Genomic DNA, 27,397 nt, shown 5'->3' on the forward strand with positions numbered 1-27,397 from the left:
ACCCCCCCCCTTGGAGTATTTTATTACCCAAGGAGAATAATATCATGTGCAAGCTTTGAGGGCCTTACTCTCCCCACGGGAGATGTCGGATTATCCATATACAAATGCCATAACACAGCCCAACATGAGGCAGCCAAGCCGGAACATAGGCTGTAGAAATGCCGAGCCAACAACATAATCCATATACCTCCGTGTGGATACTCATTCTTCCCCAAAAACCGTGGGTCTTCATGCAATAGAGCTGGTACAACAAGTACAACTCTCCATTCAGCCGGTACAGTAGGTACAATGGCTGGTACAGCCAGTACAGTGGCAATGGTTGGTACAGTCGGTACGGTGGTTGGTACAGCAAGTACAAATGTTGGTACAGCATGTACAGTGACTAGTACAACAGGTACGGTGGCTAGTACATCAAGTACAGAAGCTGGTACAGCTGGTACAATGGGTAGTACAACAAGTACAATAAGTACAAGGACTGGTACAGCCAGTACAATGGCTGGTACATTAGGTACAAAGGCTGGTACAACATGTACAATGGCTAGAAATCATAATAAATGATTAAATACCCTTGCCTTCAGTATTTCATCGCGATGGAAGCCTCCAAAACAATCCCCACCAACAGCCGGTATTCTTCATGGGCAGCCTTCAAGAGAGAGAGAAAGAGAGTAGCCATCATTAGGGCAGCATGTAACGGTGGTAGAGGCTAGTGTGCAGCAAGAGGCCTCTATTAATGAAGAAAGAGGGCTCCAATTTATAGATTTGGGCCTCCCATGAGCTAAAATGGCAAGAGAAGGCTACAATGACAAGTGGAGAGCCACACAATAGCTGAAGTGACAAGTGTGAGGCCACTTGTCTCACTTTGACCCACTTTCTAACAAGTGTCAGGCCACTTGTCTCACTTTGGTCCACTTTCTTGCCACACTTGCCCGTTTATTTGGGACATGGATTTATTTATTTTTTAAGCCATACTAGAATCACTATCTCCCCATACAGAGGCCAAGAGGTTCATTGTTCATCTCACCATGCATGTGGATTCATGTTGGGATTGTGAGAAGGTAATTCAATGAACACTCCACCATACACGTGGATTCGTGTTGCGATTGTGGAGTGAGTGTTTCATTGTTTCCACACCATACTTGTTGATCAGAGTTGGGATTGTATGGGAGAACATGGAAACTGTTGGGATTGGGAGAAAGGATTGCCAGAACTATGGAGAACCAATTTTTCTGTCACCATGGTTTGTGCTCTTGAATGGCACCAGTTTGTGTGCATAGCACATGTTTCTGTGCAAGGCACTAGTTTCTTGTGCATGGCACTTATTTAAGTGTCTTAGCACCTGGTTCGTGATTTTCAGTGGCATATGATTATCTCATTGATATTGGTGATTGAGACACAATTATATCTTCCACGGAATTCTCGCCCATTTATTTTGGGACATGATTTTGATATTGGTATTATGGAGACTTATTTAGTCTCACTCATTTCTTTGGGACATGGATTCTTCCATTATATTGGATTTTTGAGACTGTCTCGTCTCGCCCACTTGATGGGACATGATTATATCTTGAATATATGGCTTGAAGCTTAAAGTTGCGGACAACTTTTAAGAAGCTGGGGAGGATGTCACCAGCCTGGACATTTCCCAGTATGAAAGGGGTCTGGTGGACTCCAGGACGCCTAAATATTTGGAAAGTACAAGCTTTGGGAATGGGGGATTATCCTAGAATACAAAGGATCACACTCCTAAAATTTAGGAGAGTTGCTATTTTTGGCCCGACTTCGATGGAAATTTTGTTCGCGTCATTACATCTGGAATTGAGAAAATACCAAGAGTTGGCAAAGTTCATATGACAAAATGTCTACCAGTTGGGATATTTTTAGAGAGAGAGTTTATGGAAGGACCCATCTCTTAGATTGGGACAACAAAACAGTCCCATAAGTCCAGATATCATAATCCAAGCTCAAAGCACACAAACATGTGCCAATCCACATGACCCTTGGCGTACACATAAGTCCCTTGCCAACAGGTATCATGTCCACTTTACCACTTGCACTCCGTGTTGGTACTCCGACCACACACCTTGGATGAGAGGTGGGCTCAAGTAACAAGATAAAACAATCACTCGCAAGCATAAATAGCCTGGTGTTCCATAAGCATTTCTACTACACATAGTTTATAGGCATTTCGGCCACCAACTCACACTACCCTCTCAAGTACCCATGTTCCCTTCCATCTACTCTCTATTGTTCCACCCACACATGGTAGAAACAATCTTCAAGAGAGCACGTAGGACAAGAGAACACTACACACGGTATGTTGTGCTCGACACTACCCTCTGAAGTGCCCATGTTCCCTTCCATCTGCTCTCTATTGTTCCACCCACACATGGTAGAAACAATCTTCAAGAGAGCACGTAGGACAAGAGAACACTACACAAGGTATGTGAACCATGAGTTTCATAAGTCCAATGCATCCCAAATAAAGGGAGCCAAAAAGAATAATCCATAAACCTGAGGATAAATCCAAATTCCTAGAAAAGAAGTCCAGGAATCCATAGACCTGTATACCATAATTCTTGTATACCATAACTCTTACCACATACTCTGTGCTAACCACACACCTTGGAGTAGAGGTAGACTTTTATCCATAAAAGCATTATATCCATGAGATATCCAAATATTTCTTCTCTATAAACTAGGACAGATTTGTCCTTAATTTTGTCCAAGAAAGAAATCTCCATAGATATAATCCATCCCAATAAAGGGAGCCATGAAAAGAATTCATTCCATTAAAGGGAGCCATAAACAATGTTTCCCTGAAACCATCTCAAGGCAAACAACACCACCTTTCTCCTTGCATGGCTATACAAGGGTTAGTGAACATCAAAAATACTTCATAGTAAATAGCCAAAGCACCAACTTTGCAAACTCAAAGTATACTTAGCTTTTCTTTGCCAGGTTGGTCATGAAGCCAAAAGAAATATCTCCTCACCATATCCTTAAGATATCCCGAGATATATCTCCATATAGCTTGCTTGTAAGCTTGATAATATAATCCACAATATCCATATGGAAAGAGTGCTAAACGTGAGCTCATAAAGCCAACTCCATACTTCCAAGATAAATTCTGTGAATTCATAAATCCTTAGACCAACAAGCTGTCTACTGCTCAACTCTTGCTTCATAAGCTATGAAGTGGCTGGCCATGCTTAACAGCAATGATGGTAAGCGTGGTCCCCACTTGAGATCTTTTCTCTTCCTTATTGATAGAAGGAAGCCTCTGCTTCCAAGAAAGCCTATGCTCTAATACCAATGTAACTCGCGGCGATGCAAGGGGGACTAGGGCCTTTGACACACTTGTTGATACCATCAATGCATATTAAAACATTTAAACATGGCCACAGCCTTAACACATATCCATCATCACTTTGCATAAAACATAGCTAGACAAAACACCCACAAATGCTGAAAATGGAGCTTGCATGTGTGACACCGCATAGAGGCCGGAATGGGCCGACACACAACCCCCCCCCCCCCCCTGGAGTATTTTATTACCCAAGGAGAATAATATCATGTACAAGCTTTGAGAGCCTTACTCTCCCCACGGGAGATGCCGGATTATACATATACAAATGCCATAACATAGCCCAACATGAGGCAACCAAACCGGAACATAGGCTGTAGAAATGCCAATCCAACAACATAATCCATATACCTCCGTGTGGGTACTGATTCTTCCCCAAAAACCACGGATCTTCATGCAATAGAGCTGGTATAGCACGTACAACTCTCCATTCAGCCGGTACAGTAGGTACAATGGCTGGTACAGCAAGTACAAATGCTGATACAACATGTACAGTGACTAGTACAATAGGTACAGTGGCTGGTACATCAAGTCCAAAAGCTAGTACAATTGGTACAATGGGTGGTGCAGTAAGTACAACAAGTACAAGGACTGATACAGTCAATACAATGGCTGGTACAGTACGTACAAAGGCTGGTACAACAAGTACAATGGCTAGAAATCATAATAAATGATTAAATACCCTTGCCTTCAGTATTTCTTCGCGATGGAAGCCTCCAAAATAGTCCCCAACAGCCGGTATTCTTCATGGGCAGCCTTCAAGAGAGAGAGAAAGAGAGTAGCCATCATTAGGGCAGCCTGTAACGGTGGTAGAGGCTCTAATTTATAGATTTGGGCCTCCCATGAGCTAAAATGGCAAGAGAAGGCTACAATGACAAGTGGAGAGCCACACAATAGCTGAAGTGACAAGTGTGAGGCCACTTGTCTCACTTTGACCCACTTTCTAACAAGTGTCAAGACACTTGTCTCACTTTGGTCCACTTTCTTGCCACATGTCCCAATCTAAGAGATGGGTCCTTCCATAAACTTTATCTCTAAAAATATCCCAACTGGTAGACATTCTGTCATAAGCACTTTGCCAACTCTTGGTATCTGCTCAATTCCAGATGTAATGACTCGAACAGAATTTCCATCGGAGTCGGGCCAAAAATAGCAACTCTCTTGAATTTTAGGAGTGTGGTCCTTTTGTATTCTAGGATAATCCCCCATTCCCAAAGCTTGTACTTTCCAAATATTTAGGCATCCTGGAGTCCACCAGACCCCTTTCATACTGGGAAATGTCCAGGCTGGTGACAGCAACGGGCTATGGTTATACCCAGGTTTGAGAGGGCAAGGGAAATAGAAGCAAGTAGAAAATTAGCATACTTTGATACGGAGATGGCAAAGCTTCACAAGGAGATACTTACAAGCAATTTCTTCTCTTGAGACTTGCAGCAGATAATTTTGAACATGTGTTTTTCCGTGATACCTAGTTTGGTGGCCCTTCTTTCACGCCACAACTTTATGCGGGTGACAAGAGGGAACAACTCAAGAATTTGAGGATTCTTGGCTCAACCAAGGGATTATCCATTTGGTCTTCCACCTTTCCCACATAACAATAAAGTACAGATTGAACAAGGGTTCCTCACAAGGATGAAGGAAGGCCTGACCGGGTGGAGGAAGATTGTGGATAAACCAATTTCAAGGGCTGATTTTGAGGCTTATTTCTTCAACGAGACAATGAGATAATGTGATGGCCACACTTGCAAATGACCACATTTGCAGATTTGATGCTGAGCATGTGATACGGGATGGATGTTCTTCCGATACTTATTCCATGACTAGCTCCTCATGATGTTTATGCAAGCACTTCACACGTGTGGCTGTGTGGGCTCTTCTATTGCTGGCCGACTAGATCTATGCTAGCCAACTAGGATAGGGAGGGAGCACACATCTTCTTCTGTGGATCCTTGTGATTGTAGGCTACCTAGTAGATACCAGGAGTTGATGCGAATCAATAGCATGACTTGGAAGGTGCTATTCACTATCCTGATTTTATTTTGCCGGCAAAGTTATCATGATCGATAGTTCCTTTGTGCATATAGAAAAAACATTGGTTAGTCCTCGATAGATAGATACCACTCAGGAAGCCTCAACAAAGGAAATTGGTCAAGGCAATCACTTTCATTGCAATCCGTGTATGTCACAACCGAGTGTTAGTGACCAAATATGTGACTACTTGTAGTTGCTTATTACTTTCATGTACGATCATTCATCTTGCCTATTTAGAGTTTACCTACAGTAACTTAGATCATGTATTTGATCGAGCACATTTCTTGGATGTAGTGCACACAATCTCGAGGGTGGTTTTATTATCTTCTCATAGAGAATTTCTGTTTTTAGACTAGGGATTGAGTTTGGCTTCATGTGGATAGTTATTCTTTTAGAGACTCTAATGGGTTTGAGCCACAAGGGACGCATGTCTTGACTTTTGTCTAGAAAATTAGAATAATGAAAGTTCTCTGTGACCATGGATAACTTTATTGTTGTCAACATGGAGAGAATGGGCCGTTGTGCCAGGCGTTTTTTCCTTCAATCAACTAGGATTATACTCGTAATTATAGAATGTGCAGATTTTGGTTCTCTAGAATAGATATCTCTTTCCAAAATTAGATGATAGAGGATAGATCTAAGTTTCAGTTTATCTGACAGGGTTGGATGGGCACTAGGCTTTCGTACCAAAGTGGTTACCGAGGGGACATGTTCTACAAATGTGTAATATACACAGCAGTATGAACTATACTTGATTTTCCAAATGCCTTTGCCTCACCTATGTCCTCACCTATGTCCTCTAGCCCAAGATTATGGCAAATGTTGGATGGCATTTGTTGTAGAGTTTTTTTTTGCATGCTATGATGATAGCAGGTTTCCTTAGGGCACATTTCAGATGCAACGTCGTTTCATCTATGAGAGATGCTCTCGATTACTGTAAGTGGAATGACAAAACTGATCATCCAAGGATTTTATCTGCAAGATGGGGCTTGACTTTCAAGTGGGCAGATACAATGGTGGAAGTGGGTGTACAGTCAATTCCTTCGGAAAGTTTAGCAAGTTCGCATGGGATTTATTGTTTCTTTCGAGAACAGTACTATTCTAGGCAAAGGTAGCATTTATTCCCGAGCGCGAGCTGAGGTTCATAGGATTTAGTTGTGGTAGGTATACTTAGGATCTCACCAGCTTTATACAAGTTTGATTGGAGCATGTCTTGGATCTGGAGCTAATGAGGGGATCATGGCCGAAGTCCGGGGGGCCGGGGATGTCAAGCACGTTAGAATGCGGAGGCCCGGTCTGAGGTAACTCCTTTCGGTCTGAGAAAAAAGAAAAGAAAGAAAAGATATATTAACGTCTACGGAAGGCCAGATTGGCAAATCTGTATACAACAAGTCCATGTCCTGAGTATCATGGAAAGAAAAAAAGCTAATCCTAGTCATATGCACTATCTAGCATGCTATAGATGTACAATCATGATAAGTGGTATACTACTAATTCTACCCACTAGAGATGGTGGGGTGTAGTACATCATACATGGGGCATGGGGCGAGGAGGACTCTGACATCTGTTGCGCCCTAGTGTAGCCTCTGGACTCTCTCCTCCACGAGAGAGAGAGAGAGAGAGAGAGAGAGAGAGAGTGCTCAACGAGAGAGAGTATTGCACGACTCAATGATGTGATTGATTGATGTGATAGAAGTGATGTTCACTCATCACCAAGTACAATGCTTTTGTATGCTTGTTGCACCTTATCTTTTAACCCATACAAATATTACACACTAATAAGTGTATCCCACATGGCACACTTATCATGGCCACTTATAAGAGTGTGTTCACACACTCTTATAAGAGTGTGCTCACACATTTATCATATCCACTTATAAGAGTGTGTTCACACACTTATCATATCCATCTATAAGAGTGTGTTCACACACTAATAGAACAATAACCCTTTTAGGGGTTGTTCGCACACATACATACGGATACACAAAAAGGTGTTCACACACACAAACACACACACACGAGGGGACACACACACATGAGATTCCGAATCCCAACAAATCCCTCTTCAGAGCGAAAGTGGAGATGCTTGAGAAGACCTTCAATAGCCATGGTGATTTAGGTTCAAGACTACAATCATGTGATACAAAAGAACACCATGATGCCAACACCTGAAACTCATGTCAAGCTTGATATGAGAGGTTAACCACACATGGTGAAACCAATTCGGGAATCTCAGGCAATAGACAAGCACTTCGGTACAAGACACAAACTTTGAGACACAACGAAATAACCATAAACAATACCAAAACAACACAGCACTGAGCCGGAACGGCCAGCCCCCCATAGGAACTTCTTTATTACATAGAAGCTTTACACAGAATTCAAGGTGAGGGTGCAATCAGCACCAGTTTTTCCACAAAACTTGAGCAAACACTTGCTCCGGATCAAGGTACAAACAGCACCAAGAACCTGTCCAAAACTGTTCCAAAAACAGTCCCAAATCTTGCCTGTTGCACAACCAGAACTGATAGGGAGAATACACAAGTAACTGTCACAAACAGCCCCAACAATCAGCCTTCAAGCACCAGCTGTTCTATAGCCAGGTCTGTAAGAGAATAAAGAGGGTTGTGCTGTACGGTCAGCTCTATACGACCAAGGCAGAAGGGAAAACAAGTAATCAAGACAACTGCCTGCTGTACGGCAGAGAGGAAAAGCTGCTGCAGCCTGTGTATGACCATCGCACAAAGGAGGGAAAGAACAAGACAGGTCGGCTCCTGCTGCTATACGGCCCACGCTCAGGGGGAGAGAGAGAGAGAGAGACAGAGAGCAAGCTGCTGCCCTGCTGTACGGCCAGCGGTCAAGGGGGAGGGAGAAATGAAATGAAATGATATATTAACGTCTTCAAAAGGCCAAAATGACCTATGAGACCAAAAAGGTTACAACAATTGGTGGATCTGATACAATGTCTGTGTAAGAAAAGCTAAAAACAACTAACTGAAACTGAAATAACTGTGAGGAAAAGTACGGTACTAGGAGCTCCTAATGGATAACATCTGGGAGGAAAACTCTAGCAACAAAGGTAAGCATCATACACATCACTATCCAAAGATGTCTCTCATCGGTCGATGGCGGATATCCTCAATGTCCTCCATGGAGAGAGAGAGAGAGAGAGAGAGAGAGAGAGAGAGAGCAGGCTGCTGCCGACCAGGCTGTACGGCCAGCACTCAAGGGAGAGAGAGAGAAATGAAATGAAATGTTATATTAACGTCTTCAAAAGGCCATAATGACCTATGAGACCATGGTGGATCTAATACAATGTCTGGATAAAAAACCAGAAAATGGAAAAGAAAAATAAAGATGATACTACTGGCACCTAGAAAATGAAACTGGAACTGGAAGGTAAACAGAAACCCTTATAGGGTGTGAATATAGTGAGGGGGGGCTACGCTATGGAGGTGAGTGGAGTATAGTGAGGGGATACAATATCATGTGGGACGGGGGGTACACTATGGAAGTGCCTCCATCTCATAATATGTGCCGCATCGGATGCTGGCGGATCTCTTCAATATCCTCTGTGGTCAGCACCCTGACTGGGTGTCCCGCATGTCTCGCAAGAATAATCCGAATCCGCCGCTGCAACCTCCGTCTATGCTGGGATGCCCTCCTCCGTAGTCGTGGGCGTCTGGACCACCCAAGCTCAATCGCACGATCAATCAGTGTACCGTTGGTGTGGGCGGTATCCATGTCCTGCTGTTGCTGTGGTCCATCTGGCGCAGTGATGGCTGGACTAAAGAAGTCTGTAATGTGCCTCTGAGTCTGGCTCTCTGTGCGCCTAAGCAGGCTATCTCTATATCTCCGCAGCTCAAGCAAGAACAATCCCAAACACCTCTAGTCCTGGTACCCCATGACTCTGGAAAGTGGTCCAAAACCCTCTCTGAATAAACAGTGAAAACGACCACGTATCTCATAGTATGCAGTACAATGGCATATATAATGCAGCTCTGTCTCTGGCTCCCCATGGCATACTCGACATATCCTGGCCTCAGCTGGTATACCTCTATATCGGCCAATCTCAATCTCAAGCTGGTGTGAGGATGTGCGAATCTAACCAATAGCACATCGTATTGCATGAGACAAGTGTACATCCATGAAACTGGGCCTGATCACAAAACCATCTGGTGTGAGCTGAAGAAAATGCTCTCTGTAGAAAGCCATCTTTATTCACTGGCATACTTTGGCTTGAAAGATGGCAATAAAGTATGGAGCTATTTGTTATTTTATGTGTTGGTGTTACTTATTTGTTATTTTATGTGTTGGTGTTACTTATAAGGTTTATAAGTCAAGAGGTTCACACATCATTAAAGATTGGCCGGATTCATTACTCTCTGGGCATGCATATGTGGACAGAAGGAGGCACCTAGTGGAAACTTGGCCAACAAGCTAGAAAAGCACAAAAGCTGATAATTTGGGCATACTCAGCCACTTTTGGCAAAAAGGGGAAAAGCACAGCAAATATATGGGGCTGGTCGACTTTATAAAAGTGGGGATGGACTTCACTCTTGCATGGATCTTCAGGCGCCCATTCATCCTCTGGTTGGCAGCAGCTTGCTTTCTCTCCCTTGAGCGCTGGTGGCTGTACAGCTTGGTTGGCAGCAGCCGGCTCTATCTCTCTCTCTCTCTCTCTCTCTCTCTCTCTCTCTCTCTATCGCCACAGTGGGTTAGGCAATCAGCTCCCACATTTACATATGGGCGCAGGAGATTGTGGAGTATACAGATGCATATACATATCTTGGGGTAGTATTCAGTGGGCCAGTGTTTTTCGATGAGGAGAGCAGCAGAGACTAGATTGAATAGAGCACATGCAGCCCTGGGTGGTTTGGAGAGGATGTGTTCGCAGGTTCAGTTTCAGGAACCTCGAACGAAACTTTGGCTTTTTGACACTCTAGTGACATCAGCTATGCTTTATGGAGTGCAGCTATGGGGACCTTCAGTGGGCCATCACAGTGCAGGCGGGTGGAGAGGTATGGAGAGGCCTTTGGTATCTATGATTGCTAGGATTATTAGAGCCAAGGCCGTGGTACCTCATGAGATTATTCGAGCAGAGCTGGCGGCTGCCCCTCTGGTGATTGAGGCTCTTATGAGATCAGTCTCCTACATACATGGCTTGTGGGATCTCCCCCGTGACAGATATACACGCCTCGCCCTTGAGTCCTCCCGACAGTTAGCTTTACAGGGAGACACGGCTTGTTGGTATGGACAGATGACATCTTGGTTCCAGGCACATGGTTTTAGCATGGACAGATTGCCTCCCTTCCAGTATTCTCTAGAGGCACCCTCTCTCACTCTCACACGGACAGAGATTACCAGACTCATCCGTCAGGATTTAGTTCAGCTGGACATCAGTGAATCCTTCAACTTTCTTTTGTGGAAAATCCATGTTCCCACCTTGGCTCCATTCAGTGTGTGCAACATTGATAAAGACTAGTGAAGGGACCAAATGGTGACACATGGCAGCCTTTTATAACATCAAGGCATTACAAAATAAAAAATACACACAAGGTTTATTTAATTTAAATTTTGGGTATTGTTGAGGCCTCAATTTCATGCAGAGGATTCAATTTTGAAAAGTCCCAAAAATATGTGTATGCATAAGCTCTAATTTGATGAACTTTACCAAATTTCTAAAAAGCCCTATTTTTTGTTCCCAAGGCTTTGCAGGTACAGGTGGATGTTGTAGACTCCGACATGGGTGCTGACGACGACGGCGGCGGCGGAGGGTTGTAGCAGATCACTCATGACATGCTGAGGTCAAGCATGTTGGTGTCGCTATACAAGTGGATAGTAGGTCGAAATCTACTGCAAATGGAGGTGAAAGTCGACAGCAAGCAAATCGAAGGTAAATGATGTGGCTTCAGATAATGGAGACTATAGCATTGTTGGCGGCAGCATCAATAGCGGTGCTATCACTACAGCACTGAGAGGTGGCGCACAAGCTACGCATAGATAGTTGTTGCTTAGGTTATAGCGAACAGGTTGCACCGCATAGATGGGTAGCACAAGGCAACGGAGAAAATGGCAGGCAAAGAGCAACACAACATAGAGAGTGCAGCCAACAAGTCGATGGTGGGCTTCAACAATGGGCGACAAGCTGAAACCCTAAAAATCAAAGAAACCCTAAAATTGCTCTTATACCAATTGTAGGCTAGGGTTAGGATTTGCACATGTACAAGCCTAAGTTATGGAGGATCAATATATATGTGTGTGTGTGTGTGTGTGTGTGTGTGTGTGTGTGTGTAGAGAGAGAGAGAGAGAGAGAGAGAGAGAGTATATTGCCCGACTCAATGATGTAAATGATTGATGTTGTAAGCCCAGCGGGGCGTGATGTGACAAGATAAAAAAATAGAGAGAAGATAGAGAGAGAGGGAGAGTAGGGTTTAGAGAACTTTGCACAAGACACACACACTAAGCGGGAACAGGTCCTGTCCCCTTTCAAGAATTTATTCAGGAACAATCCACGGGCTCGCAAGCCAAGATCAATACATCAATGAATACAAAAGCAAACAAATATGCCGATGTAGAAACCCAAGTCGAAGTCGATGTGGAGGCACGAGATCTTGCTGTCGAGCACACCACGAGGATGACCCACAAGAATCTCTCACCAGGCTAGCACCAAATCCAAATCCAATGTACACAAGGGGCACAAGAGACAAGTGTGGACGATGAAGCTTATGATGATCAATTGTAAGTTTGTCGCTCAAACTGGAGAAGACACAATCCACAAGAAGTGGCCACACAGATGAGTATGAACCGTACGGCATAGGCAGTCAGATCAGCAGGCGTACCGCGCAAATATCAAGTGGCCGCAGCAACAATCGACAGCCAATCGTACGACAGCGACAACAACGCAGAGCAATGGTATGGCAGCAACAACAAGTGGTGGTGTTGGCGGCACAGAGGGGACAACGGCACTGGCAGCAGCAACAGTGGGCGCAGGTGAAAGCCACGCAGTGGTGGCAATGTTGTTTAGCACAAGCGACGGCCAGTCGACGGCGCTGTCCAGAAGGCAGCGGCAGTAGGTAGGCACAGACAACAAATCAAGCGCAAGTGCAGGCACAGGTGTACCGCAAGTGACAGCATGGCAAGTGGCAGCGGGCAGGTGACAGTACCGTACAGTACGGTCAACAGAATGGCAGGTGTTCAGCAATTGTACAGTAACACAATAGGGACAACTACGATGAAAACTCACGCTTCAACAATGATGGTGCTGATAATGAGCTCCGCACCTTGACAATGATCATGATGAGAAGTTCATGCTTATTTTATACCTGAGGGGAGCCCTACTTTTTGCCAGAAAGCTATCCATGCTTTTGCTTTGCTTTCCTCTTTTAGCTTTTTACAATAAATTATTACTCAAATAAGACCAATCTTTTACCAAAGTACTTGGGTTTTGCTTTTCTGGCTTTAGAGCCTTGCTTTTTGGCCCTAGAGCTACTTTTTTTGAAAAAGTTGCTTTTTGCTTTTTGGTCCCACTCAATCCCCTCTTGCCAATGGTGCTCCTATGGCTCGCGGTCAACTCAATTTGACTTTTTGTTTTTCTTTGCTTTTTGACCAAAATTGACGCTTTTTCATAAGCAAAACCTTCTGGTCCCTGTCCCCATGCCTTCTTCCACGTGTCCAGCGTTCGAGCAAGGGTTCCATCACGTGAATAGTGCTAGGAAGGCCAAATAGTTGCAGATGTGATAGAAGTGATGTTCACTTTTGTAGGCTTGTAACCGTATCTTTTGACCCATATCACACTAATAATAAGTGTATGCCACATGGCACATTTATCTTATCCACTTATAAGAGTGTGTTCACACACTACTAGAACAATAATCCTTTTAGGAGTCGTTCGCGCGCGCGCACACATACACAACCAGGGAGGGGTTCACACACAGAAGGGGAGACACACACATGAGACTCCGAATCCCAACAATTATCTGGGACTGTGTAGCAAGGTATTGACTGGTGGGGTTATACTAGTTTCATACGGTAGAGTGTTGATGCTGGCGGATTTCCGCTTTACGTCGTGTTACCTTGACACATTGGTTGTGTGGAACTTGAAGTTTTTGGATACTTCAAGCAATCACAGTTTGAATGAGAGAGGTTCCTAGTCGTGATAATTGTCCTCAATCTATCAAGTAGCAAAGAGGATGTATCAAATCTTGGTGAAATGTTATATGCGTTCAGACACCAAGAGACCATTTGGTTGGTCAAAATTGCCAATGACTATGCTGAGTATACAACTCCTGGCGAGAGCTATGTCATGTTTAGTACAGGCTTTGGAAGCCAAGATTTCCCTAAGACTTTAGAACTTGAAGGTATGACTCTAGGAGCAATTAACCGTAGTAAAGGGCTGATGACTTATTGTATAGTCGTTGCATGAATGTGCACTGACAAATATTGGCTCGAACGAGAGGGTTTTATCAATTGTTTTCTTGTTCGAACACAAGCCTAAAATGTTCTCTCTCGCAGGTGTTCTATTTTGAACATGGTCTCGATGAGTGCATTCTTTCATGTTACTCATGCTGAGAGCATTGAGATACCTCATAGTTATATTATTCTCGCATAGAGAAGAATTTGTTGATCATCCTCGGTATGATGGACGAACAGAGAGGGAGAATTGGGTTTTGGATGATATGCTTTGTGCTAGGTCTCGAGGGGACAATTTGATTGGGAGAGGTACATCCCAATGGTTGAGTTTGCCTAAGATCCCTTGTAATGGCAAGACTTCAGGGTATCCAGATTTATGCAGTTGATGACCTTGATTTGGTTTTGGTTTCGTCTTTAGTTCCACAGAGATAGTCCAGTAGGAGCAATGGCTTATGACTAAGCTCGTTCATTATGTGGAAATATTAGACATGTGTGAACCTGATTTTGGAGGCCATTTCTTGATGTGGCTGGACTTTCTTCCGAGAGTGGAAATGTCTTAGGTGGGGAAGTATGTTATGTACCGGACACTAACCACATGGTAAGTGGAGCCTAATCTGGGGTTACGGGACCCTGAGATATAGTGCAGCACATTGTGATTATTTGGGTTAGGGTTTATTATTCTTATCCTATAAGTTATAGCTATTTATGAGTCAATAGCTATTTATACGTTGACTGAGACTATACGCTCATGGGTAGAGGTGTTCACACACCAAGACTTCCCAGAGGCCAAGTGGCTAAAGTGGCTAACAGGTAAGTGTGGTCATGCTACAATTATGTAGTTCATTCATCAATTTGTAGCATATTTTCCTCTGGCTAAGCTTTCGAATCCTCAAGACCGATTCCACCTGGTAGTAGCACCTCACCTCTCCAACGAAGCGGTTACCTAGTGGCAAAATTGTTCAAGTGTACATGTAGACTCAATCATAGAGACTGCTTAGTATGTGTAAGACACATTCGTGTCCAACCTCAAAAATTGGTTTCTACCTCCCCAATACATGACCAACCTTGAGGATGAGTTCTATAGACTCTCCCAAAATGGGTCTCTAGTACTGACATACTCTAACAGAGTTATCACATCAACACAACAATTAGGGATATCTGAGGAGGTTAAATTGAAAGAGTTCATTAGAGGGCTAGATACTAACATTAGGTTTACCATGCATAATTTTGAGCCACAGTCATATGACAGGGCTCTTACTCTCGCTCAAAATCAAGAAATGATGAACGAAGGTAAGCCCAAGCATATCCAAGCTAGCTCCAAACCCCAACAGCAATCATCAGCCACCAAAAAGTCTCGGATAAGGGAGCTCAGAATAGCTAAGATACCAAGAAAGATTCCCATAGCACCTCAGGAGGCAAGACAGATAAAGAATTTGAGCCTAAGAAAACACCTGAGGAAAAGGCCAAGGAGGGCATTACACAACGGGGAGAACAGATGTTTCTTTTGCCACACTGTGGAGCATGGTAAGAAAGATTGTACTAAGTGGTAGGCTGCACAAGTCTCCAAGACCTCTGCCTCCACAGTAGCCACCGCTATAACTACATCTACACCTCCAATATCAGCCACTAACACCGTCCAGCTCTTAACCACCTTAAACTCAGAACCCACAATTGTATTTGATGATAAGCAGGAGGGTGAGGTTGAGGGGCAAATGAAAGCCCTCATTCATGCTTATGGCACACATAAGGGACAACAATTCATTGTCCTCTTCAATATGGGCGACTCTGAGGATGCCATTTCTCCTCAATTGGCTAAAAAGATGAGTTGTACACTTGTACCTCATCATCTGGGCGTACTCCACTTCGCCATCATCATTGCTTGCCCGAGGTCTTGTTCATTGCTAGCAAAACTTTGACGTCTTGGGTTTTTTGCTTTAGGGCTTTTTCTCAAAGATACTTTTTGGATTAGGAATCCATATGCACTGCAAAATTTAGTGCAAATCTAGGCACTTCTACATTAGTGCATTGCCTATCCGGAGCATTGTTTAAGCTCACTCAGGTGTACATCTTGTTTCATATACCTTGGTGATCGCATCTTACATCCACTCGAATCCCGATGCCTTGTGAGTTTTTTTCTTGTACTTTCTCACAAGCCTATTAGTGCACAAACAATTCTCATTCAAGAGGGGGGCTTTCTTGTTTCTTGCACATAATTTTGCTTTGGGAAATCTCTTTGGGTATATGTTCACTAAGGATAGGCCAGATGGGTCTAATTACTCTCAATTCCTTACCCCCTTCCTATCAAAGCTTTCACACTTCTTTAAATCTTTCCATGAGGTGGAAGCAATCCTCTTTCTTTTGAAGAGCTCTTTGGGTTATTCCTTCAAGAAGAGTGGCAACAAATGTATACACCTTTTAAAGGGGGGTCTCTACTATAAAAGACCATTATTATAATTTTTTTTTTCCGAGAAAAGATCCTTTCATTAGTTATATAAAAAACGCCCGTAGGGCTACAAAAGATCTCTCCTGCTCATAAGAGAGACAGAGCAGTGAATACAGCATGGCAGCCCGGGAGACTCTCCCTAGGTGCTGCAAAATACAAGCATCAGTACAAAGAACTGAGAGGCTAAATCATACAATAGGGGGGGGGGGGGGAAGAGCCAAACAGGTGGCCTGTAGTGCCAACGGGGGGATCCCGTGTGTAAGGTGTAGAAAGGGCCACAGCGCCAAGTGGTGTGAAAGGCCTGGCGCCGTAAGATCGCCTCATCCGAGTCTCCCCGGATGCGGTCGTACTATCCTCGCAGGGTGTGGATCAACTCCTGCCAAATCCCCCATACAGTCTCTGCTGGTGGCTCCAATCTCCCCTCAAAGGCCGTAAAGCACCGGGCCCTCCAGGTGAACCAGATGGTGAGGCTGCTGAGGAGCTCCCATCGTAAATCCCTCTCCTGTGTCTAGCTGGCGGACAAGAAATCCGGTGCCGGAACCAGGCGAGGCTGGCCCCTAATAAATCTGATGGCCTGACTGCCCTGCTCCATCTGATAGCCCATAGCAGGCCCTGACGAAGTCGACCAAGCAACGGCACCCCACGTAAACATACCCTCTGGAGAGAGGGGGGCCAGAATACGCAACATCCGCAGCCAAATCTGCTGCACTTGAGGGCAATCCCAAAGGCAATGTCTCTGTGTCTCCATAGGGTGGCCGCATCGGACGCAGGCCGCCGGAAGACCGCTGTAAACAAGCCAAGTGCAACTGCTGAGCCCCTGTGGGCGACCAGCCACTGAAAAGTCGAGATCCTGCGGGCCTGTCGACTAGCCCAGAGCCGAGACCAAAAATCCTCCAGGAACTCCTGTGAGAGTCCCTGTAGTCGCCAATGCCCCGCTACCGCTGGAGAGACCGTCCTCCTCGCCGTCAAAATATGCCGCCCCAGCCGAACAGTATAGTGGAAAAAGGTGATCTCTGTGGCCTCAAGGGATGCATAAGGATCATGCCACTCGTACTCCCCGGGGTCCCACTGTAGCCGGGCCAAGGGGCGCGCTGCATATGCCCATATGCGCCAATCCGGGAGCACATCAGCAAGGTCGGGGTCAATATGCCACTTCCGAGAAGCGGCGGCCACTACCCGAATCCTCTGAAAGGTGCACTCTGCAACCAAAGGCGACCACCTCCACTCTCTGGAGTCTGCCCTCATCCTGAATCTCATAGTAGAGGCAACTGCCATCCTCAGTGCAAGCTCTGACAGCAATCAGGATCTCCAACTGTGTAAAGGCTCCCATCCACCGTGGGGCCACTGGCTCGAGAGGCGTGAACCACTCCTCTGTGAGTGCCTCCTGAATATCATCCCTCATAATCAACCCCCCTCTGAAGTGACTCAGCCTCTCCACCTGGATCTCCTCTGGTAGATTGCAGAAGGCCTGCCAGTCTCCAGAACTACGAGCTGGGCCTGCTTCTAAAGACCCCCAGGCTAGCCGAGGCCGAGAACCCAGCATATGACCCTGCTCTGTGTGAACCGCTGGGCTCCAGATGAGCGGCTGTCTGGCCTACTCCTCAACACAAGAAGGAGGTCGCTGAGAGAGCCCCGGTCTCAGCAGCTCCCAAGCTCTCAGGATACTCAAAGCAAATCTGTCCTCCCATCCTACTGAGGCCTGTCCTCCTCATCTCTATAAAGATCCAGTGAATCTCTGGTGCCCAAGTGCCTCCTGCTGGGGACGCCCAAGCCTGCAGCCGCTGCAAGAGGAGCTCTTTCCAAGCTCAGCGCCTGGAAGCAACCCCCGAACGATAAGCTTCCCCAATAAAGCTCTACTCTGATCGACTGGATCTATAATGCCCAAACCTCCCTGAGCCAACGGAAGTGTAATAACTGCCCATGCAACCTTTGCCCGAGCTGGCTGACCGTCCCGCCCAGACCACATAAAGTTCCTGATCAGCCTCTGTACCTGGCTGATGCAAGAGCTCGAGAAGATCCAGCAAGACGTAATGTACCACATGGTCGCTAACAGCACCTGATTTGCCACCACCACCCTCCCAGCCAAGGATAGTCGAGCTGTACTCCAATACAAAAGTTTCTTCCGAATGCTCAGAAGAAGCGGGGCAAGCTGCTGCTCAGGTGACAAATCTAGGCCAATCTGGCATCCCAAATACCGCACTGTTGTGCCTGGAGGAATCCATCTAAAACCGGGGTCCGGGCTCCATGCCGGAGTGGGAGCACTACTGATCCAAAAGGCCACTGTCTTGCGCCAATTGATCAATGCTCCCGAAGCTGCACTAAAAACCTGGAGCGACTGCTCTGCCCGAAGAAGATTGGCCTCTTGGCCATGCAAAAATAAGCCCGTGTCGTCTGCAAACTCAGCATCAAGCAGGTCCTCCCCCCGGTCTGGGAGCTGAAGTCCTCTCAAACCGACCTCCTCTATCGCCAAATACATGCTCATAGCCTCCGCAAAGAAGAGAAAAAGAAAAGGGGTGAGGGGACACCCCTGACGGACTGATCTGGTCAGCTCAAAACTCGGCCCCCGTCCTCCTGCAATCAACACCTGGCTGCGAGCTGTGGAATACAGAGCCGCCACCCCTCTGATCCATCCTGGCTCAAAGCCCAGGCGAAGCATAGTGCCCTCTAAGAAACCCCAATCAACTCTATCGTATGCCTTCTCAAAATCGAGAAGCATCACGACCAAGTCCTCGCCAAGAAATCTAGCTCGGGCCGCCGCCTCCCAGAAAGTAAAGATGTTGTCAAGGATACTGCGCTCCTTGACAAATCCTGTCTGAGTAGCATGAATCAACTCCCCCAATAACGGCTGGATCCTCAAACTCAAGGCCTTTGCTAAGACCTTGTAGACAGTATTGAGGATCGTAATAGGCCTCCAATGCCGAATATCATCTGATACCCCCTCCCCCTTGGGGATAAGATAGATCAAGCGCTCTCAAAAGCTCTGCGGCATCACCCCAGTGTCCAAAACATGCTGAAAGCCCCTGCGGAGGCCTGGCCCCAAAAGGTCCCAATAGCGCATAAAAAAGGCCGGCGTCAGTCCGTCCTCCCCTGGGCAACTATGTCGCGGCAGGACCCTCAAGGCCTCGGCAAGCTCAATCTCTGACAGAGGCGCACCTAGAACTGTACGCATACGGTCTGTGACCCTCCTCTGCCTATGGGCCCACAGAGTCTATCTGCAAACATCTCGATCCTCAGTGGCTGGCTCCGCTGAAAGCAGGTCTCTATAGAATGCAGTGGCAATGGCTCTGATCTCCCCGAGCTCAGTAGCTACCGATCCATCCGGTCTACCAAGCTGGCGGACTCCTGCTCGCGCATGACGGGGCCCAGTGATCTCAAAAAACTCTCCAGTCACTCTATCACCAAGCTGTGTCCACTGAGAGGCCTGACGACGATAGTAAAACTCATGTCTCTGCTCCTCTACCTCTCGAACCTCCTGGCGTGCCTGGCTCAGCTGGGACGCCACCCACTCACATGCAGGCTGCTGCTCCTGAAGGCGCTGTAGCGAAGCAAGGCTGCGTCTCAGCCGATGCTCCCACTCGCGAATCTCTCCCAGCCGTGTCAAAGCTACAGCGTGCAGAAAAGAGCTAAGATCGATGAGTCCCTGGGCACACTGGCCCGCTGCATCCTGGTCAGAGCACTGACTATCATGCCAGATCCTCTCAATGTCCTCAGCGAGACTGGGATCTGTAAGTACCCTCTCTGGGATCCTCAACTGCAAGCTGGGCTCCCGTGTCCTCTCCTCCAATGTCAAGATAACTGGCGCATGATCTGAAAATGAGGTGCCAGCGAGAATGCCGACGGAGCCCCCTCGCTCCCCTAACCAGTCGCCCACATAAAAGCGATCAATCCGTGATAGATTAGTCCCTCCCTGCCGGCGATCCGACCGAGAGAAACTAAGACTGTCCTGCGACCGGGAGAAAGCCCCATGCTGCCATGCATCAGTGATCCTCAGTGACATGCAAAACCGGTCCCAAGCTGCAAGCTCCATGCCGTGCACTGTAACATGATTGCCTCCCACCCTATCTGCCGGGTCCTCAAGCATGTTGAAGTCTCCCCCGACACACCAATGTGCGGCCTCTGGCAATGCATCCGTAACCTGAGTCCAGAACTCTGCTCTGGCACTAGCATGATTGGGCGCATAGACGTTGAGCACGCCCAATAGCTCATCATGCATCCTCAGAATGACATACTGTGCTCTACCAGGCACAATGATCCCTCGATCCACAATGGCCTGCCGCCATACATCTGCAATGACCATGCATGCTCCTCCCTGTCCACCCAAAGGACCAAACCCTGCAGACCAAAAAGTGTCCCATCTACCAGGCATCACCGAACCATATCTCCGGATCCTGCTCTCACCCAAGTGGTGCTCCTGCATCATCAAAATATCAATGCTACCACCAACCAGGCATCTCTGAAGCTCCTGTCTCAAGCAACCACGATAGCGTATAAATGTGCTCCGCCAAGGCTCTGTACATTTCATGAGATGATCCTCATGGATGCCCTGCTGAGGTGGATGCTATCTCAGCCGTACGGCGGGCCTTCGCAAGCGGCTTGGATGGAGAGTAGTCCCCATCCGAGCGGCTGCGAATCTGCCCACCCGGTGTGCTGCAAGAATCCCGGATCAGGCGCCAGTGGCTGTGGCCCATGGCGACTGCCTCCCGCTCTGACAAAGCAACCTCGTGTATACACACATATCCAGGGTCGCGTGCTAAGTCTGCCACTATGCGAACGACCAAATGCCGAATCCCTGAGGTATCCACACTCCCGGGATCCAAGAAAAAATGAGCCAACTCCCAAAGTCGGCCTATCACATCTGTCACCTCCAGATCGCTCATGTGATGAGAAAACTCAACTGCCTAAGTCTTCAAAGTGCTGAGAGAGAGCTATAGAGTCCACTCCCGGTCGCAAGGGCCACATAGAGGGAACGAGAAGGCCACCGCTGAGTCTAGTGCCTCCTCCCCGCGGGCCGGAGGTATCACTACATGAACTCGGATGGGTGCTGGCTCATGGGGGCCCTCTGCTCCAAAAAGCCGTGTGAAGGTATAATCAAAAGCCTCCAAGCGCTGTCTAATGCCAAGGCGACTCAGCCGACTGCGGATAGATGAAATCCGTGAAGCCCTAATCGGCATAGGTCTCCTCTGTGATGCTCGAGCGAGGTCAGAGCTCAGCGCTCTCCGGACTGCAGGTGAACGCCAAGGACCTGCCAGGGCCTCCCGGGAAGGTGAGGCGGGCGGAGGGGGAGGAGGGGGAGGCGAGGGGGGTGGAGAGGGAGCCGCTGCCGAAACCGGAGCGGAGACGGGAGGAGGCGATGGTGGAAGCGAGGCGGTGGGAGGGGACAGGGGTGGGGGGGTGAAGGAGGGGGTGCTGGCATCTCCTGGTCCTCAGTCGTCGCCGCGAGGGTCTCCTCCTGGAGGGGAGAAAAGCTGTTCCTCACGGGAACCCAGTGAGGCTGAGACTGTGGCTGCTGCTGCAGCGGTCTCTGGGCGTGCTGCTGTGGCTGTCTCCCTCGGCGGCGCCCCTGTCCAGGCTGCCACTCCGAGGCCTCTGTGGCCTGAGCAGGTGTCCCAGAGGCAACCTGCCGAGCCGAATCTGTGGGCGGGCCGTCAGTAGCCTGCTGCTGCTGTGGTGAGGGTCGGGGTCTCCAGCGAGGGCAGGCCTTGGCCAGATGGCCGACCTGCCTACAAATGAAGCACTGATTCGGGAGCCCCGAGAACTCCACTCTCTGATCTATCCATCCCCCCCCTATCCTAGGTAGCTGAATGACCTTAGGAAGGGAGGAGATGTCAGACACCAACACTCTGACCGAAGGTAGCCCAGCTGCTCTGGCCACCACTGAAGCAGCTGAGGGGCCAGTCTCTAGTACCGAGCCCACCAATGCTCCGAGCCTGGGGAGGAGCAGAAGATACTCCCGGCGGAGTCAAGGGAAGCAAACTGTAACATGAAAAAGGCGCTCTCCCTGCTCCGCCGCTGCTGGGTCAAATCCATGCTGCCAAGGTCTGAGAAAGCCCGAGCACCCCTGATGTCAAGGGGACTCATGGCAAGGACCTTGGCAACACTCTGGGCGGCCCTGAACTCGATCTGGTAATGTCCACGGCCCAATAGCTGTACGTCCAGGATCTTGCCCACATCTGCAAGAAGGCGGGCTTGAAGAAGATCCCGGATCTCCCCTCTGCTGGGGCGGGTGCCGACTATACGGCAGATGGTGGAATGTGCCTGGAGGCGTTCCACCTCTGCGGCGAGGCTCGCTTTCTCTTCTGGCGAAAGAGAAAGCCTGATGGGGGTATCCTCAGGGGCGGTCGAGGGGGCTGCAGAAGAGTCCCTCTGAGGTGGGGCGGGAGGAGCCTCCATCAGAGTCTGAAGCTGTGGCGAAGGCGGAGCGAATGCGATACCTGCAAGAACCGAGCTGCACGCGAAGGGCGGAAAGGGAAGGCGGGAGGATTTAAAAAAAAGGATCCCCAAGGGGCGGAAAAAACAGCAAGAAGGGGGGGGGGGGGGGGGGGTAAGGCGGCGAAGAAACAGCAAGAAGGGGGGGCGGGAGCAGCGCGAAAGGAGAGGCGGTGGGGGGGGAGAGGGCTGGCGGAGGGGGGGGGGGGGGGGGACGGGGCGCTGACGAGGGGAGGGGGCGCGAAGGCGAACTGGGGGGGGGGGCTTTCAGCGCGAGAGAGGGAGAGAAAGCGACGAGAAGGGGGGGGGGAGCGCGATGGCGAGAAGAAGGGGGGGCACATAAGCGCTGGCAGGCGGGGGGGGGGGGGACAGGGCGCGAGGGAGGGATGGCGAGGGGCGAGCAGCGCGAGCAGGGGGGGTGACGGCGGGAGCTTCAGCAAGCACCGATCAGCAAACGATCATGTGATATAACTCCCATTATTATAATATTATGAGTATGCCTAATCTTTTAAAGATTATCTCGTGTCCTCTTGCTTAATTACTCTTGTAAACCTTTGTGATTTAATTCCAACCGCAACAACCATGAGTGGTCAAGCTCTTATACCACACCTGACACCAGGATTTCAGGTGTTGGCACACTGTGTTCTTTTGTATCACGTGTTGCGGTTTAGAGCCCAGATCGCCATGGCTATTGAAGGTCTCTTAGACAACACTCCTTCACTCTGAAGGGGGGTTTGCTGGATGTTCGGAGTCTAGTGGGGTGGGAATGCCCTGTTAGGTGTTAACAGCGAGAGGATCTCTGCATTTTGCATGTAAAGATCCCTCCACACTCCCTTTTCTGTAAGAGGTAAAGCAGTGTGGCTTTGCACTCAGTCATACATCCTTTCTAAGGTTGTGAACTGAGAGGGGATTTGACCATGAAGCAAGTAGTACGAGGAAAGCTGACCTGTGCAGATTCATGAATGATGGAGTTCAATTGTGAAGTGAAGAGTTGAAGAGAGGAAAAGAGATCAAGCTTGACTGTCTAACCAAACAAATGGGCACCATAAACCAAATTGAGGTCGAGATGAAAGTGAATGCGAGTGACTGGAGATGAGGGGTCAGTATGATAAAATCTCCTGCAATACATCATGTGTGTGCAAAGGCAGATGTCTCTTGTGGCAGACTGCAATGTGTACCATCCTGGCACCTGGTATCACTGGGTGGATCCACATGAATATGGCCTCCTCATCACACGTCTGACCACAGTAAGCATCTTGCAAAAAGTGGGATCTAAACTAGACCGTCACTCTACGACCTGCCCCAACCTCATACTCCCCTAGAAGTACAAGTCTGACCTCTGAACGTAGACTCCCACATGTATTTTGGCACCTCAGGTAGCCCTTGCTTGGGACTCTCGTGTGTCTGTGTGTACGTATGTCTCAACAAAGCCTCCACTGTCTGACCACAATGTCTCATTGCAATTCCATGTGGCCATGTCCATGACATTCAGGGTCCGCAAACCCAGCAGCCCTACAACACAACCATCTCTGTATACCATCCATTTCTCAACCTTCCTTGCTTCCATAACTTGGACCATCCCAAGTTTCCTGTGGAATGTATTCCACCTGCAAGGGGGTGAGATCCTCACCAATGTAAATCTTGGTGACTCATATGGCAACCCCTTTTTTTTAAAAGCCAACTGGGATTCTTGGTCCTAAAACTTGAGGACAAGGGGTTCTTCCCTTATCATGTCTTTCCCCACATGCCATGTATCGATGAACGGGGTCCTGCACTGATGGCAGTATTCCCCATACAGGTGATGCGTCCCACTGGGACGGCCGAAAGGCGGGGAGCTCCTGATGTACAAATAGGCCATCCTTGGGACTTCCCAGGAGCTTTAGTTCAGTTGTTGACGTGATAATCGGTTTTGCCACAGCTTCTTGTAACATCTTTTGTAAGGAGCCATTTGGTTGTTCTCGGTGTGTCTTATTGTGTGCCAATTCTCTCAATTGTGTTCCCGCCTCCGTAGCAGCGTGACAACACTTAAAGGTACACCGCCCTTCAGTGGAACAATGTGTGACAGTTTAGTGTTTCCACTTAAGTGTGCCTAGGCAACCAAGTCTGATATAGGCATGCTTAGGGAGACGGTGGCAGAGCTCATGACGAGAACAATTGTGTTGGTGACTCGCTGGCCTACTCACCCTTGTGAATTCATGGTGCGCCAATGGATGGTGCAAGCACTGACCCACTCAACCCAATAGAAGATTTGGGACAGCTTGAAGCCGGGCTCTACCTAGAAGATAGGACGGGCCCGCAGATGAGCATAGAGAGGATGAGACTATTTCTATAGCTTACAACCCATTCTCTGGAGAGGTCAGTGGCAGTGCTTTATTGCAAACACAATGCCAATAGCCCAGGAGCCCCCCCAAAAAAAAAACATTTGCAGCACATCTCAAATCATATTTAGCTATCTAGCGCAGGGGAAAAAAAAACCTTCAAGGCTGCTCGCTTTAAAGACGAGGACCGCAGGTACGCTTTCACCAATTTATACACCAGTACATCCAAAGGAATTTTATGATCTCCTCGCAACCACGGGTGTGCTGCAACACATGAAACATAAAAGTTAGTCAAATTTTACCCTGAAAAATTACCTATAGAGAGACCCTATCACGAGAGACCCTATCAGGCTTACTTAATGCCTGAGCAGCTGTCATTCTCTTTCGAAAATCCTTGCTCAGAAGCCGCTTGACAAAGTCTTTGGCTTCTGGAGAGACAGAAGGCCATGGCATCTCATCAAAGCTGGGATCTGCTCGTATGACTGCCCGGAAAATTCCGGACTCCGTCCGAGCCCAAAAAGGGCGGCTGCCACAGAGAAGTATGTACGTGATGACCCCAATGCTCCAAACATCAGCTTCTGTGCTGTACGATCGATGAAGAACTTCAGGTGCAACATAGTAGGCACTTCCGACAATGTCGTTGAGTCTTTCCTCTGCAAAGTAGTTCAACTCCAAAGTGAATTTTATCAAAATGCCATAAGCCTTGCATGCCATCCATGTGAAAATTCACGCTATATGCCATCCATGCAAAAACTCATGTCATCCATGCCATCCAAGCAAAAATTCATGCCATCCATACCATCATGCGTGAATTCATGCCATATGCCATCCAAACAAAAATCCGAGCTATATGCCATCCCTGACAAAATTCATGCCATACCATCCATGCCAAATTCATGCCAAATTCATGCCATATGCTATTCATGCAAAAAATCCACGGGAAAATTCATGTCATTTATGGCCTTGCATGCCACAATGACAATAATGGCAGCCCACTAACCTGGATTGACAAAATCTGACAAGCCGAAATCTATCGCCTTCATCGGAGCAGCCTCATCCTTTGTCGTGAAAAGAAAGTTCTGCCAGCAGTAGAAATCAGACACACCGCGACAAAGTGATAAGGCATGTTGAACATCACATGTAAAACTCTCTCTCTCTCTCTCTAGTATTTCTTACGGGCGACTTCAATGCCCACACACAGAGCAGACAGTGTGAGGTGTATGACTATGATGACATGGAGATCCTCCAACCTGTGGATCCAGAGGAGATAGGGGCTAGTCGGGCATCAGAGGACACTGGACCAGACAGAGGGCATTATGGGGACCACTTACTAGAGTTGGGAGCCAGGCATCGTCTCGTTATTTATAACGGGATGCTACAGTGGCCGGGATCAGGAGGGCTGACATGCTTCCCACATGGGGGTCATACACGGACCGGAGGCACGGTGGTAGACTACATTATGGGGTCTTTGGAGGCATCACAGCTTGTCACCTCATTCTCCATTCCACCTCGTCCTATTGGGGCAGATCATACATACTTGGCATTTTCACTAGCCGGATCACCAGTATCACCAGCCCCCCATATACCGACGCCACACACTACCATCTACTTCACACATGACATGGCAGACATATACACTGGCAGAGTAGAGGATGGGCTCCTACTCATGGATACCCTGGCATCTATGGATACCATTACAGCCCAGCTCGCATCACTCCTACACACGGCTACATTACAGAGCTTCCCACATCGTGTACACTCAGGAGAGCCTGCGAGACCTGGGACTATGCCCCAGAACAGATGGTATGATGACGAGTGCAGAGCCCTATACTCACGACTCCGCATACAGAGAGCCTTGGGAGCCATCACAGAGCAGGAGTCGAGGAGAGAGATGAGGAGACTTACTCGCCGCAAAAGGCGGGCCTTTGCAGAGATACAGGAGCTAGAGATCTTTCATTTCTTCATGAGTAGAGATAGCCCTGTCTCATGGCGGCACTTCAGAGAGCCCCGGACCCCGACACCTATTGCAGACCCACAGACATGGCACACATATGCAGAGGGTCTATACCATGCCCCACAGCAGCCACCTATACCTCAGCCACAGGAGCCTCGACCTACCACAGCTAGCTTCTTTACCCACTCGATGGTACAGGAAGCTATCCGCCGCCTACAGCATGGACGGGCCGCCGACCATATGGGCCTGCAGGGTGAGCATCTCATATATGCAGTAGATTCTTTAGCTCCTTTTCTTGCACACCTGTTTAACAGGGCACTAGCAGAGGGTTTGCCTGCGGAGTGGACGATGCACACCATTGTGCCGATTCACAAAACAGGGGATATGCTCGATCCGAGCAACTACAGGACGGTTATGGTTGGCCACGTGCTAGCCAAACTCTATGGTGC

General features: G+C 47.9%; 1 protein-coding gene across 1 annotated transcript in view; it reads right to left on the reverse strand.

The window, feature by feature from the left end:
- Positions 1-27,397, reverse strand: part of LOC147623233 (CDPK-related kinase 5-like) — a 117,244-nt gene that overhangs the window by 9,417 nt on the left and 80,430 nt on the right. Inside the window, exons 5-7 of the mRNA XM_086821320.1 lie at positions 25,995-26,073; positions 25,351-25,647; positions 25,152-25,258 (exon numbers count right to left, since the gene is read on the reverse strand). Of these exons, the coding sequence (XP_086677446.1) occupies positions 25,152-25,258; positions 25,351-25,647; positions 25,995-26,073 (483 nt within the window). The remainder of the gene's footprint in view (positions 1-25,151; positions 25,259-25,350; positions 25,648-25,994; positions 26,074-27,397) is intronic.

Source organism: Cibotium barometz, chromosome 27 (genome assembly GCF_041138505.1).
Source record: "Cibotium barometz isolate CiBa-2024 chromosome 27, ASM4113850v1, whole genome shotgun sequence".
In the NCBI taxonomy this organism is placed as follows: Eukaryota; Viridiplantae; Streptophyta; class Polypodiopsida; order Cyatheales; family Cibotiaceae; genus Cibotium; species Cibotium barometz.